General features: G+C 42.6%; 1 protein-coding gene across 1 annotated transcript in view; it reads right to left on the bottom strand.

The window, feature by feature from the left end:
• PLB1 (phospholipase B1) overlaps positions 1-15157 on the bottom strand; it is a 126315-nt gene that overhangs the window by 72864 nt on the left and 38294 nt on the right. Inside the window, exons 18-22 of the mRNA XM_066623236.1 lie at positions 14396-14469; positions 11342-11385; positions 8312-8420; positions 4372-4423; positions 1408-1488 (exon numbers count right to left, since the gene is read on the bottom strand). Coding sequence (XP_066479333.1) covers positions 1408-1488; positions 4372-4423; positions 8312-8420; positions 11342-11385; positions 14396-14469 — 360 coding nt within the window. The remainder of the gene's footprint in view (positions 1-1407; positions 1489-4371; positions 4424-8311; positions 8421-11341; positions 11386-14395; positions 14470-15157) is intronic.

Here is a 15157-nt window from a genome sequence, read left to right as displayed (position 1 = left end):
CCCTTATGTCAGTGCTGGAAAGCACTGACATAAGGGCAATGCAGCTCTGAGGTCAGGGAACAAACATTCCCTTACTTTGAGGAGGCCTCTGTGAGTGACACCCAATTGCAGGATGCAGCACATGACTCACTGGCACTGCTATACCAGTGCTGGAAAGCACTGACATAAGGGGTTAGGATTGCATCCTTAGTCTACTCAGTCTTGAAGGTGGATAAAGGTACATTAAAAACCTAACTAAAGACTGAGTAAAGTTTTATGTACACTCTATAGGCATACAGAGTTCCAAGTGCTGACCTTCCCATTTATTTAATTGCCTTTGGGCAGCTTTGTAGAACATGTTCATTGAGTTGGCTCATGCACCAAAATGAATGAGGAAGCCCTTGAACATGCAAGGGCTGGGGATTCATGCTCATACAGATCTAAACAAAGAAATAATTACTATTACGAACAGCATCATATTCAAGTTACCCATATGTTACACAATTACAAGCCTCCAACTACCAAAAATCAAAAGCCCCAAAATAAAACTATAATGATACTTTTGAAAAATGTGCCACCTTCAGTGAGAACATCAAGAGAAAGAGTTTCACAACTGTTGAGCTGCCAAAGATAGCATCTTTCTTTGTGCACTTGATATGCTATCCCGGTGCATATATGGTACTTTTAACAGAGTGTGCATGGCTGATCTGAACATTTGTAATGGCACATAAGAGAAGTGGTAAGATATTCAGATCTGTTGAAGCCAAACTGTCATGGCATGTATCCAGTGCCTGGTCAGCTTTTGATCAGCTGTCTAACTTTTTCATCAGCTATCTGTTGATTAGCTACCTAATTTTGATCAGCTATCTAACTTTTTGACTTTATCAACAGAAAGTTATCTTTACAGTGAAGTAGCAACCATAAACCAATGGGAGTTCTCAAGAATACAATTTTACATTATCTCAGCTTCAGGGTAAATGACCTCTAGGTCTAGCATGGAGACTGAGACACGAGTGCATGCTGCTCATTACTGTACCCATCTGACATTGACTCACTATATATCACCTTTGCACACTCTGAAATATGTAGCAATGGATGCAATCCTTAAATCAGTGGCTTCATTGGACCAGTTCCAGAGAAAGTGATTTGATAGACACAACCAGAGACATTTCTAGTTTACCATCTCACAGAAATTTCAGAAATCTCCAGTGTAACCCTTGCCAGAAAGACAGAGATGGTAAGTACAGGCAATGGCACTATTGGTTTCTATGAATATGGACATTCTAGGACAGAGTTTCTGATTAGGTGGTTGTGTGCCACTAATTGTGTATGGATCAGCTTTTTCAGGTACAGATTGGATAACAGCCAGGAAAACAAATATTTTTAAATGACAAGTCAGGCATGGTTTTGAAATATTTAGAAACTTACAGGATCCTCACAATGTTTGCACAAGTCATTTCCTCCTATGAAAAGTGTTATGAGCTTCCAGTCTTCCTGGAAATTTATTTTCTGCATTCATGGGAATAAAGAAGAGAAATAATGAAAAAAAGAAGAAAAAAAATTATTGAGCCTCTAGAGCAAGGATGCCCAAACCCCGGCCCGGGGGCCACTTGTGGCCCTTGATGACTCCCAATCTGGCCTGCGATTAGCCCCCAGTTTCCAATGAGAATCTGGCCCTCCGGAGACTTACTGGAGCCCATGCTGGCCCAGTGCAACTGTTCTCAGTGTAAGGGCGACAGTTTGACCTCTCGCATGAACTGTGAATGAGGGATCCCTCCACTGCTTGCTGTTTCATGACTGTGATGCTGCAGCAGCAGTGAAGGAAAGGCCGGTCTTGCTTTGCGTAAGGACTTTTATAAGCCTTCAGCTATTGCAAGACCTTCATTCATTCATATAAGTTCCATCTCTAATATATTCATTTATGTAAATATATGTAAATTTATTCAAATTTCAAATGTAAATTAATTCTTTTTTATTCCCGGCCCCCAACACAGTGTCAGAGAGATGATGTGGCCCTCCTGCCAAAAAGTCTGGACACCCCTGCTCTAGAGGATTAATTAAATTGCTCTTTCAAGGGCATGGTTGGCTTTTTTCTTTGGGATTCGGCCAGAACCAAGGCAACCAGGGCAGCAATCCCAAGTGAGGCCTTAATGTGTGACATGATTATGTCAAACAACAATCACAGGTGAATCTGCAGGGCTGATCTCAAAAACAATTGGTACAAAGCACTAGTGCAACTATAGTGTCAGCACCGTATTTAGTGACAGCCACATAACTTACCATCAGATGGCACATAACTAACCATTGTAATTTCTGTCTTAAGAATCATGCCAAATGCACATCATCATCACAAGAACGGGTATGCATGCTTATCTATATTAAAAAGTTACAGCTCAATAATAGGAGATCTGTTTTGCAAATATAAGGTCTTAAATTCAAGCCCTGACGCTTCCTGTTGCACAAAGACAGGTTGCAAGGCCTCTGAGTCACTGGAAAGCTTCTCATGGCCAGAATGACCATACTGGGAGCATAGGCAGTCCACCAAATTACTTTGTAGCGTACCTAAGTGACACGAACATGCATTTTGAGGCAGGAGGATTAAGATACATGTTTAATTACAACCTTTGAAGTGGCCCCAATTATCTTCCAGGCTAGATACAAGAACACAGGGTTCTGTTTGTGCATTAACTTCTTTGTAACGTACATGAATGTTTTGCATAACTGCACCTAGCAGCTATAAAGCTAGCATGGAATGATGCTGTGTTCCTCTTGATTGGCCTAAGGCATTGCCCAGTTGAGTTACTAACACATAGGGCATGTCTTCACAACAGATTTAGTAATCATTTTTCTCTGGGAATTGCCATTCTTTGAAGGGAACTAAGAACCTTGAACAGAATGCTCAGATTTCTTACCAAACTATCGTTTGCAAGATTCTTTGAGGAAAGCCATATTAGTTAAACTGGTATGAAACCAATACAACTCTGTAGCATTTTGCTACATCTACATATCCTGCATTTTGCTAAATAGTTAGGTGTTGAAGCATACATTACAGCCACAGTTCTTATAGTCCAATCCTACTGGGCCTTTGTATCCCCAGAACATGTGTTTCAGATGTTAGAAGCTGCATGATGTTCCTTAAGAGGTGAGTGGCCACTAAAGGCACAATCCTAACCCTGCGCCATAAAAAGCACGTTTGCACCTCCTTGGGAGCAAGCTGCGCCAGTGCACGGAGGTGTGCTGTAGCACAGAGGCTACATCCAGGCTTCATGGCGGCTTGTGCAAGGTAGGGGTCTGGGGAGGGCAGGGAGGAGACGGGAGGACGGGAGGAAGGTGTTCTAGGACAGGGGAAGGGCGGGTGGAGGGTGGTTCTGGAAGCAGGTAGGTGGGGAGCAGGAGGCAGGGTTAGGACCCGGCTGTTATGCTGGATCCCAAGCTCATTCCCTGAGCAGTGCACAGCGGCTGAGGTGGCACAAGTCTGAGGAGACTTATTGGGGCTGTGGTGGCTTACCTGGGGTTAAGGGGAAGAGTTTCCCCTTGCCTCCAGCCGAGCTACTTCTGGCCCCAATCTTGTGCTGGATACAGGCCTCCTGGTCTGCCTGTTCCAGCGCGAGATATTATTGTGCTGCACATCAGTGGGGGTGGGGGTGGGAGGAACAGAGTGGAGACCAGCGCAGGGCAGATTGATGCTGGGAAGGGAGTAGTATCAGTGGCAGTAGTTCTGCCAATGTCCTTTCCTCCTTCCCTGGCCTCAATCCATCTTCCCAGGTCCACTCGGACTGTGCCAAATAGTTGGCACAGGTTCAAGTAGACACAGCAAGGCAGCAAAAGCCTACCCCAGGGACAAATGTTCCCTTATCTTGAGGAGGACTTTATGGCTCAAAACTCTCCTGCAGGATGCAGCACGTGCCACATTGGTGCCAGGGGAGTTAGACAGGATCGAGCTGTCAGTCTTGCAGTTGATCAATTTACTGCTGCCCTTCCAGATCTTGTTTCCTGATGTGTCCTGCTGGGTTATCAGAAGTTATATGTTAGTTTGCCAAAGCTGACCAACTGAGGTCTTTTAGATGAATCCCCAGACAGATTCAGGAATTTAGATCTTCCCCAACTGCACCTCTTTGCTGCCCCCTTGGTACACAGTGTTGTCGCTGTTGCTGCCAATTTTGAACCACCAGTAGTGTTAACGAAATGCAGGTGCATTTGTTGTACTTTTACAAAGTCATACTCAGAAAACATGCGGTGGTGATGCTTCAATGGAGGACCAGTGGACACAAAGGGTAGCAAACCTCTACCCTAAAAAATCTGAATCTCATTTTTCCATCTCTTGTACATTTTCCCATCTCTATTTGGTGCTGCAGCCTACTTTTAAAAACCCTCACGTCAGCAGAAACTTACAGAATCTGTCTTCATCAAGTCTATTAGTCTTCGGGCCTGAGTTGGGACATTCCTAAACATATGGAAGGAAAACTGATTAAAATTTTTCAAAGGAACATGCCAATGTGTTGTATCATTTCAAAGAATGCAGGAGCAGAGAAATTAATTCAAATGACACAGCGCTCAATCCACAGATGACTGTACAGGAAAAAAAGAAGCTGAATAGTGCTCTAATGTGAATGCATATTTAAATCTGCCTTGATATTCAAATAGCTAGTCTGAGAAGACAGTGTGCTTTGTTGCAATATGCATCACATCAATATGCATCACTGTGCCTGTTTCAATATTACACCTTGTGTTGGTGGAAATGTATTTGCATATATGTTCTGGCAATGTGTGTGTTGTTAATCTGTCTGCACACAGCATGATCCTGTGCATTTTTCCAAATGAGGAACACAGGGGTGTTTTGCTTTTCGGTGTATAGTAGATCCCACAGTGAGTTGCTGCAGGATTCCAGAGGGAACACAGCACAAGAAGTGCATGCAAACAATTTCCCTGCAATATACAGAAGTACTAGATTGGGTCAGGGAAGAAAGAAAACCCAGAAAATAGATGTATCTCACCCAACCTTCAGTTCCCATTGGGCTGAACACATGGTTAAATCATGTCAGCTGTAGACACGAAATATTATCATATTATCATAATCCAGTAGGATGGGGACAGATAATAATGGTTATCTAGACTCCTTGGGTGGTAAGAATTCTCTTAAAGCATCCCTGACATATTCTCATGCTGTCTCTTTCAAGAGTTCCGAGAGAAGAGCTTCTATGGCATTGGTTTGCTTAAACATTTTTTCCATTTCAGTTTCAGTTTTCTACCCCTGAAAACCTCTTTGAATCTACTCTGTGATAACCCAACCCCATTGATTCTTGTTCCTCCCTAGTGAAGAGCCATTCATAATAACTGTATGAATTCTTGAAAATTGCTACCATTTCCACTTTAATTGCCTCCATGCTAAATCCTAGTTCTTTTCTCATATATTCTATGTCTTAATATTCTTTATTATATCTATTCTGTGGCCGTCTTCTGAACTTTCTCTTGTTTCTTGGCATCCTTCTTAAAACTCAGTGACCCAAAATAGGCAGAATACACCAGCTGGGGCCTGAGTGTCAGATAAAGCAGATTACAGCCTGTTTCTTGCCTATAATATTCATGCTATCAAAGGAGTACTTCTGTGGTTTACAGCACAGTTACAGCTACAAGGGTGATTGAGATCACCACAGGCATGGCAGCTGTACCTTGTATTGACCTTTATCTGATATAGCTGTTGCTATTTGGATGATAACACCCACAGAAGTTGGTATGTGTCTTACTTCGAGGAGAACTTTTCCGGCACTTGTAGACAAATAGAGAATGTGGCCAAGTATAGTGCAATAGTGCCCACCCCTGACCTCTGGCCCTGACTGCCGCCATGTTGCTACTGTGGAGGAACAGCAGAAGCCACATCTGCTTTTCTTGTGGCAGTGAGGATTGGGTCTCCCTGGAAGGACTGGGGCTCCTTCAGAGGTCTCTTCTCAGTGCTGTGCCAGTGGTGGCAGCACCTAATAGAAGGGCTTCTTGGGAGGGCCCTTAAACCCTGGAGATCACCAAAGTGACAGGGAGAGAAAACAGTGGGCTGACATTTTGGATGATTATTTGCAGAGTGCAAAGTTTTGTCCTGATGGATTGCAGTGAGTTAGGCCAAGGGAAGAGGACGATGCAGCTTCAATAGAAGAGCCAGAAAGAATTGTTTTATAAATTAATATTAATCTACCTTTGGAGAGGAAAAAAGCCTTGATGCATGTTATTGTGTACCAGTGACCAGATAACTGCAAGGACTCTGCCAACAGAGATAATGACTTTCAAAAAGCTACAATGATGATAACTGCCAGGGGGAGCACCTGCACTCTGTTATTGTCTGTTATCACCCTGGTAAAAATTACTGTTATTATGTGGAAACGACATATATAGTACAAATGGTAAATGACACATGAGAGATCACTCTCTTTCTAAACACAAAAGTCCCCTTATCTTCCATGGATGAAAGTGCTAGAGCTAAGTACCATTTAAAAAGAAGGAAACTAAACCCATAGCAAAACTGCACAGGGCTACATGCATTTAAAAAAGACTGACAATCTTAGTGTCACTTCAGATGTTGCTACCCTGAGCCAAGAGAACCATGCTGAAAATGTGTCTCTGCAGAGATGCTCCAAATGAAAGCAGCAATATTCAAAAGCTTCTTACCTACATGTTCATTCTTTGTGCAACATCCTCCCCCACCCCCCAATGCTGCTGGCCTGCACCAAGTATCCACACCAGCCATTTTCAACCACTGTGCCATGGCACTGCTGTGCCATGAACGGTCCCCAGGTGTTCTTCGGCAATTTGGGAAAGGGACATTTATTAGGGAAAGTGGGAATTTGGGAAAGCGGCCCTAGAGGATATGAGACCCTAGCTGGCAGCACAGCATGCCTTATCGAATTGTCAAAAAACTGATGGTGTGCCTTGACCATTTTAGGGCCTTGCCAGGGTGCCATGAAATGAAAAAGGTTGAAAATCACTGGGCTCCACAGTGCTTGAAATGAGGTGGTGTTAGGTGGGAGACCAGGGGAACTAAAAGCATCCCACTTCTTTACAACAGAGAAAACTGACAGGAAGTCAAACCAGTAACAATTAGGGTTCAGTTGTGGTTCAGGTCCCCCAATACAGTATATTTTAACTCTCCAATACATTCATAGAGAGTGGAGTAATTCCATTCAGATGCTAATTTGAAAAGGTGATTCAGTAACCAATTCCTGACACTTTGAACTGATTTAGATCCACTTCATGCAAAATAACATCAAACTCTTTAGCCTGCTGTGTAACTCTGCAAAGTGAATACAAAGATCACAGTTAAAAAAATTTTTTTTAAATAGTCTCTTCACTGTTCATGTACAAAATATATACAACAGGGTTATAAAAAAAGGAAACACACTTTAAGCCTACAATTGGAAATGGAGAGCATGATTTTTGAATCATTTATTTTAAAGCAGCTACTGCTTTTGCTGTTTCGTGGTTCAGTTCTGCTTTGGTTTCATGGCAAACTATAATTTTATTTGGCTTGAGCTCTCATTCACTGAAAAAAAGCTTCAGAGAAGCTTTGAGAGAAGTGTTCTCTGAAGTCTAAAGCTTCAGAGAAGCTTAAGAGAAGTGTTTGGTTTTTTTTAATTGACTCCTTTGTAACTGAGCCTGACCTAATTTGAAACAAAACTATCCCTACTCCTTTTTGTCTCCATCTTCAAGTATTGATGAGGTAAAAAGCTTTTTCAATGTAGCATAGTTCCCTGGAAGTGACATCATTAAGCAGATGACGGGCCAAAAATAAGCACTTTATCCTCACATACAAACTCATGAACTGCAAATGATAGAAGAGAAAATGGGCAAATCATGTTCGTTACTTCAAGTTATGAGAGAGCCCAATTATTACGCTGGGAGAGCCAAATTATAAAAGGGCCTAATGAATTGCTTCTGGGGGCCACATTTGGCCTGTAGGCCTTATGTTTCACATCTAGCTGGCCTGAGTAAGAGTCAGTAAGTGGAGACAATGTTGCTAGCTCTTTAGCCTTTGCTCAGCTCAAAATATAGACTATGGCAACCTTCAGTCTCGAAAGACTATGGTATCGCGCTCTGAAAGGTGGTTCTGGAACAGCGTCTAGTGTGGTTGAAAAGGCCAATTCGGGAGTGACAATCCCTTCCACACCGGGAGCAAGTGCAGAAAGCCAAGAGGATTTGATGCTTCAGGATAAGGGGATTGCATCCTTTTCAAACTCTCATTTGTGATAGCACCACTAAAGAGAAGGCCAAAAGCTGTAACATAGCTGCAAAAGCCCTTTTTACATATACTGTACATACATAGAGAAGGCCTTCCAACATCTATTCTTACTCAGCACGTGCTCCTGCCACAGCTTGGTTCAGGTAGGCATTGGCTTTGTCCTGTGATCCTTTGCCAGTAGAAAAGCCCAAGAGACGTGGATTGAATTCACGAAGAATATCTTAAAAAAAAAAAGATATAGCATGAAATGTAGCTTCATTCATTGGGTCATACATCAACTCAGCATGCTGCAGATGCAAAAGAGGTAAACTCAGGATAAAGAATTGTTAGGAATACAATGGCAAATATTATAATGTCATTATGTAAATCTATATCATGGTCATAATTAGAATAGTGGATAGAGTTCTGGTTGCTCCATCTCAAAAAAGGTACAGCTTTAAAAAGTACACAATGGGGCAAATACAGTTATGCAGTGCTTTTTTTGTGGAAAAAAAGGTGCAGTAACTCACAACTTGTTAATCTTTCATTTATTTATTTATTTATTTATTTATAAACCATTTTTTAATTGGAGAAATAAAATATTTTTTATGTGCTTCCCCCCTAAAGATGAACTTACTTCTGAGTAGACATGCATAGGATTGGGCTGTCAATCTCCACATCCCCTTCCCTCTAGCTATTTTTTCTACACATGGGGAAAAATACTGTACAGGTGCACTTGTAGCGTGTAGTATGTAGTGTGGCACTACTTCGAGCAGAGGAAACAGTGAATGGATTCCGAAAAATGGCTTACATGAGTTCTATGTAGTAAAATTACTCTAAGTAACTGTGGGAGTAAGAACAAAAAAGGAATTCTTACATGAGAGGGGTCCTTAGGTGCACACAGAAACAGCTACTTTTGCAAACAAGTGATTAATATGGTTTAATTCAGGTATCAGAATACTCTGTGTCTTGGGGAAGGCGCTTAGCATGCAATTGTATGTTCTCTGCTGCCCTGAGCAGCCGCTTTGCATTGCTGGAGAGGAGCTGCAAACACTGGCTGGTGGAGGGCATGCTTGTGGGGGAAGGACGAGGAAGATCTCTGGCAAGGCTGGGCAGCATGTTGTACACACGTAGAATCCCTTTTCACCTGCCCTTAGCATGTGAAAATGGGTGCAGATATATATCTCTGCCAGGATTAAGAGCCCAATCCTAGGTATGTCTACTCTGAAGTAAGTCTCGTTCTAGTCAATGGAGCTTACTCCCAGGAAAGTGCCTAGGATTGCAGCCTAAGAGCCCAATCCTATGCATGTCTACTCAAAAGTCCACTTTAGTGAATGGGGCTTACTGTGGATAGGATGGCAGCCTTAGAGTCCAATCCTGTGCCTGTCTACTCTGCCTCTGTTTTGCTTCCCCCTCCTGGAATGCCTCTGAAGGGGAGGGGCCCCTGCAAAAAGGTGCCGGAACTCCGCCCCCCACCACGTTCCATTAGAAAAAAAGCCCTGCAGTTATGAAGGGGTAGAGCAGGGGTGTCAAACATAAGGCCTGGGGGCCAGATGTGACCCGCAGAAGCTTTTTATCTGGCCCTCAGGCTCTCAACTTCTGAGCAGTGCTGAGGTGTTATTGCTGATAGGGCAGCCCACATGAAAATTGGGCTCTCCCATAACTTGAAATATGATCAAGGTTTGCATATTTTCTTTTCAGTCATTTGCAGCTAAGTGAGAAAAAGTGCTTATTTTTGGTTAGGACCTATTTAATGGCATCACTTCCTGCCTGATGACATCACTTCTGGCCCTCAGCAGACATCATGAAAGATATTCGGCCCACTGTATGAAATGAGTTTGACACCCCTGGGGCAGAGCATCTTCCCTATGCAGCTATCGATGTTTGGTGGAACATTCAGGGCAATCACTGGTGGGTGCACGATTTAGCAAATGATAACCAGTGTAGAGTGTGTGGATAGATTAGCATTTTTCTCTTTCCAGTTTTTCATAATGCAAGTGCTCTAGACCAGTGGTTCCCAAACTGTGGGTTGGGACTCACCGGTGGATCACAACCTGATTTTTGGTGGGTCACCAAAGGCTGACGGAAAGATCATACACTGCCCGGCAAGGAGCTGAGCTCCTGCAGTTTGCAAGCAGGTGTAAATATAGGGAGATAAATGTTTGTGGGTCTTTCTGGTTATTATTACTTATAAATAAATAAAATATTATTTCTTTCTAGATCTATTTTTTTTTAAGTTTGGTAAACCTAGGTGGGTCCCGACAGATTGTCATTTTAAAAAGTGGGTCCTGGTGCTAAAAAGTTTGAGAACCACTGATCCCCCAGTGAAATAAAGAGGCAACACTTCTTCACATAACACAGTTCATTTACAGAATGCAGTACAACTTTCTCAAATGGCTTTTTTAAAAAAAGGATGAAGCAAATTTGTGGAGGATAGGTCCATTAATGAATATTAGTCATGACAGCAAAATAGAACCTCCATATTTAGAGGTAAACTAGCTCTGAGTGCCAGATGTGGAGATAAACAATGGACCATGGCCATCTACCTAATGTTCTGTTTGAGCTTCCAGAGGCATCTGGTTAGCCTCTGCTAAAATCTGAATGGTGCATGCAGATGAGCAGCATATTTGGCAATAGAACTCAGCAGAAGGCAATTTGTGTGTGGCAAAGAGAGTATTTCTGCCATAATTCATTCCTTTCTCTAAGTTGTCATCCAACTAAATTAGTTTCAGAGCTCCATGAGTTGCACGCTGTCTGGTGTCCATTGGCTGTCCACCTGAGCTCTTGAACAGCTTTTTTTGCCCATAAAAACTTTTAAGAGCCTTAGGACTAACAAGACATTTGCTTAATTCCTTCCAGAAGCCAACAGAGCAGAATAATAATACTCTCCCCCCCCCCAAAAAAAAAAAAAAAAAAAGGCCAGCAAGAATATGGAAGCAAATAAGGTCCTGGGAAATTACAAAACACCCTGCTAAGTCATGCATAGCAAATTGCAGTATTGGTCGTTAGGTGGTTTTTTTCCCCTCTCCTCATCCCACTGATCCTGAATGTAGAATAGAAAGTGATTTTGCCTGCCAGCCTGCTAAACCTTTCCTCAAGTCTGCTTCATCAATTATGAGAGAGTTTCACAAACATGCCAATTGTAGGGAAACAAGCACTTACTCGCTAATGTTGTGACTGTGCTTATGTTTTCATTTCCACCAACACTGGGGGGGGGGGGGAGGAGAGAGAGAAGAAAACAAAGTTGGAGAACATGTGATTGGAATAAGTCACAGAGTGCCCCCTGCTGAAGCCTTCATTTCCCAGCAAACGGATGTTTCCAAAACACAAGTTAATCTATATCGATAACTCTCCCAGTATCCCCTTTCTAAGCACTGATTAGACCCACATTTGTTTATTTTCTTATTCTTATTTCCACATTCTTATTTTCATTCCTTTTCTTAGTGAACCTTCGCATGGAGTTTGTCATCTTTTCTACTGTCATGCATTGTGTCGATGTTTTCACTCATGTATCCATCACAACCCCATCACAACAATCTCTTTCCTGCTTCATCACCTACTGCTCAGACCCAGTTCAGTGTATTCATGAATATGTTTTGCTCCTATGTCCATCACTTTGGCACTTACGGACTTGAACTACATTTACCATTTCATCCAGTCATCCAGTTTGGAGAAGTTCTTTTGGAACTCTTCACAGTCTACTTTGGTTTCTACCACCCTGAATAATTTGGTGGTACAGGCGTGCCCCCTTAACTGTGGGCTTCTCCAGGCCTTATCTCTCCAGGGCTTCCCCGGGTCTCCCAATGCCTTATAATGTATTAAAAACGTCATTTCCAGTTTCTTCGGTTTCTTTGTGAAACCGAAGTTGCCCAGAGACGGACATCCTTGGGCTCTGCTGGGCTCAGAAGTCCTCCTGAGGGGGTGTGCATGGGAGCACAGTGTGGGGGCCTGGACTCAATCTGTGGATATGGGATCCGCAGGTACAGGGCCTCCCCTCCATATTTACAAATTTAGCCACTTCACTGTTTACTCCTAATTCCAGATAACTTATGAACAAGTTGAAAAAATACATTCTAAGGCAGATCCTTGTGAGATTCCACTTTTTACTTGTTATTACTGTGAAAAATGTATTCCTACTCTGTTTTCTGTTCTTTAATCACTTACTGATCCATGGAAAGCCCTGTTATTCCATGAGTGTACATTTACTTAAGCATAAACGTGATGAGTGTTGTCTTATTCTTGAATCAGAGAACTTTGCTGTTTTTTTACAAATCAAGGAATTTACATTCCTGTTGTAAAATAATAGAATTATGTATTTTGTTGTCACTCCTGTTACTAAATGTAGTAATACAATTATTGACAATGTTTACAGGTCCTTCTAAAGCAAAAAACAACACTATTGTCACTCCCCAAAATACAACTTCTTCAAGACCCATTCCTGCTGTGACTAACTCCACAACTACCACCACTCCCAGCGCAGTCCCTACCAATAAAACGACAAATGCTACCACTGCAAAACCAAAGGCACACTCCGCTGTGACAAAAGCGACCTCCAAGACTGTGCCTTCCCCTTCCGCCACAGCTATGTGTTGATCTGCTCATTTCCCAGTGGATATCAGCTACATCATCTGGGCTGCATCTACATTGTGGGCAATTTGAGATGTCAGTTCTAGGTGTTCTTAGTAAACAACCACAATGATGGACAGCTGCATTTTGTGAAGGTCTGAAAAATCACAACAGTGTGAGTTGTGATGGCGTTGTACGGTTTTAAAAAATTACATCTTCTTCCTAGTCCAAAACAGTCTTTAACTTAAAAGGAAAAAAGCGGCTGTGTGTTTGAAAAGGCAACTGATGGTGTGAGCAAAAGCCGGTGGAATGTAAAACAGCCGGTTTAAGGCAATGTTGCCAAAATCAGTCAGCCCTGCTGAAAGTTTCCACTAGCCACCTGAAAACCAACAAAGAATGAGACTGGTTTTCGCTTCTGTGGTGCTGATTCTACAAATCAAATTTAGTTTCAGCCCTGTCAAACATCCAAGACCATTCACTGAGCCCTCTATTATGAATGCTGTTAACAACTTAGGTTGAAGAAGAGCTGGTATGGCAGAGGCAATATTGTCTGTGGTGGGTGCAGGCATTCCACTGCTGTCTCTATATATGGGTTGGGGGGGGGGGTTGTACTGCTTCAAATGCCTGTCAAAGTTGTTTTACAGCAGGGGTGCTCACACTTTTTTGGCTTGAGAGCTACTTTGAAACCCAGCAAGGCCCGGAGATCTACCAGAGTTTTTTTTACAATGTTCGCACCATCATAACATATAACATTTATGTGTACAATGTATGTTGGTGTACCTTGAGCCCCACTGAGTATAACAGGACTTACTCCTGAGTAGACATGCCTAGGATTAGGCTGTGAGGCTGCAATCCTAGCCACACTTACCTGGGAGTAAGCCCCATTGAGTACAATGGGCCTTACTCCCGGCGTTTCCTCCCAGAGGCACCTGAAGGGGGGGATCGGCACTCCGCAATCTACTCATTTTGCCTCGCGATCTACCGGTAGATCGCGATCCACCTATTGAGGACCCCTGTTCTACAGGAAGCAGCATTGGGACAAAAAGAAAGGCATATGCAAGCCATGGAAGACTATTCCTACCACCTGTGACACCTTAAAAACTAGCATCTGTTTCCAGTCTTAGTTTCAAAGAGATTATCTTCCTGCATCCAACAGAGCACTAGTTTTCAAACTGTAGGACCCAGCAGTGGGTCGTGACCCAATTTTTGGTGGTTCATGAAACTGACAAGGCAGATTAGGCTATGCACATCAAGGATTAAAGAAACTACTACTTGGGACAAGGAGCACTGCTGCTCAATCACCATTATAGCCACACCTCTTGGCATTTATAAATCAGGCAGCAGCCTCTCTAAAAAGTTTGAGAACCACTGTGTTAGAGAAGCAAACTTCCACCTATATTAAGGGGTACTTTAAAAAAATTATTTCAAATCAGTTTGCCCTATAAATAATTATCTGGAATACTCCAGAGTAACCTGCCTTACCATGAATTTATACAATACTGTAGTAACAGATGGTTCCTAAGACAAGACTATTTATGTCTTGGATGCAAGACACATCCCATATTATTTTGGAACATCTTCACTGATTTAAATAGGAATATTAATAAGTGAACAAATTGTTGACTTAATATTTTGATTCATGAAACTCACCTCCAAGAAAGGCCTCGATACTGTGTCAAAACATCTAGTACATTAAGTGGTGAAGACCCTGCCCCATTTCCTGCCTGATAGCAAAGAGGACAAATAAATAATAAAATGTGTGGAAACAAGCTACCATACGATATCCCGTGGAAGCACTTACAACCCTTGTTCCCAAAAAGCTGGAAAGCACTTTAGTTCTATCTCAGAGAATCATTGGTGACAGGAGCATGGATTTGCTAGGCACCAGGAAAAAAAAGCTTAGCTTATTCAAAGGGTATGGGATCCACTTGAACCAAAAAAAGAAACAGAGTAGTAAAGATTCGTAAGAAAGGTTGGGGAACAGCTTTATCCCCTGGGAAAATGTTAACAGAAGCTGGGCAGCATAGAGATCAGGCCAAATCAACCCTAAAGGATGAGGGTGTAGATGATCTAAACAGGTGGTTTCCAAACTGGTGCGTCATGACCCACCAGGGGAACAGGAAGGAGGTCATTCCCTCTTAAGGGGAGTGACCAAGAAATGACTACTAAGACAGCGCTATAGCAATTGCGGTGCTGCCACTATCAAAGGGCTTTTACTTATGTAGGGGATAGAGCTGGCCTTCTCTGTGGGCCTCCCCGCTGCTTTAAACAGCTCTCTTCAGCTATTGTGACCCATTTCTGATTGCAAAACTGGAAGTGGGTTGCGATTGCTGGAGAGAGCTGTTTGCCAAGTGGAGAGGCCCGCAGAGGGGGTTGTGAGCTCCCCATACCCTCCAGATGGCCAGTGATAAC

Source organism: Tiliqua scincoides, chromosome 1 (genome assembly GCF_035046505.1).
Source record: "Tiliqua scincoides isolate rTilSci1 chromosome 1, rTilSci1.hap2, whole genome shotgun sequence".
Taxonomy (NCBI): Eukaryota; Metazoa; Chordata; class Lepidosauria; order Squamata; family Scincidae; genus Tiliqua; species Tiliqua scincoides.
The sequence above is the reverse complement of the archived record's forward strand: the minus strand, read 5'-3'. Positions and strand labels throughout refer to the sequence as shown.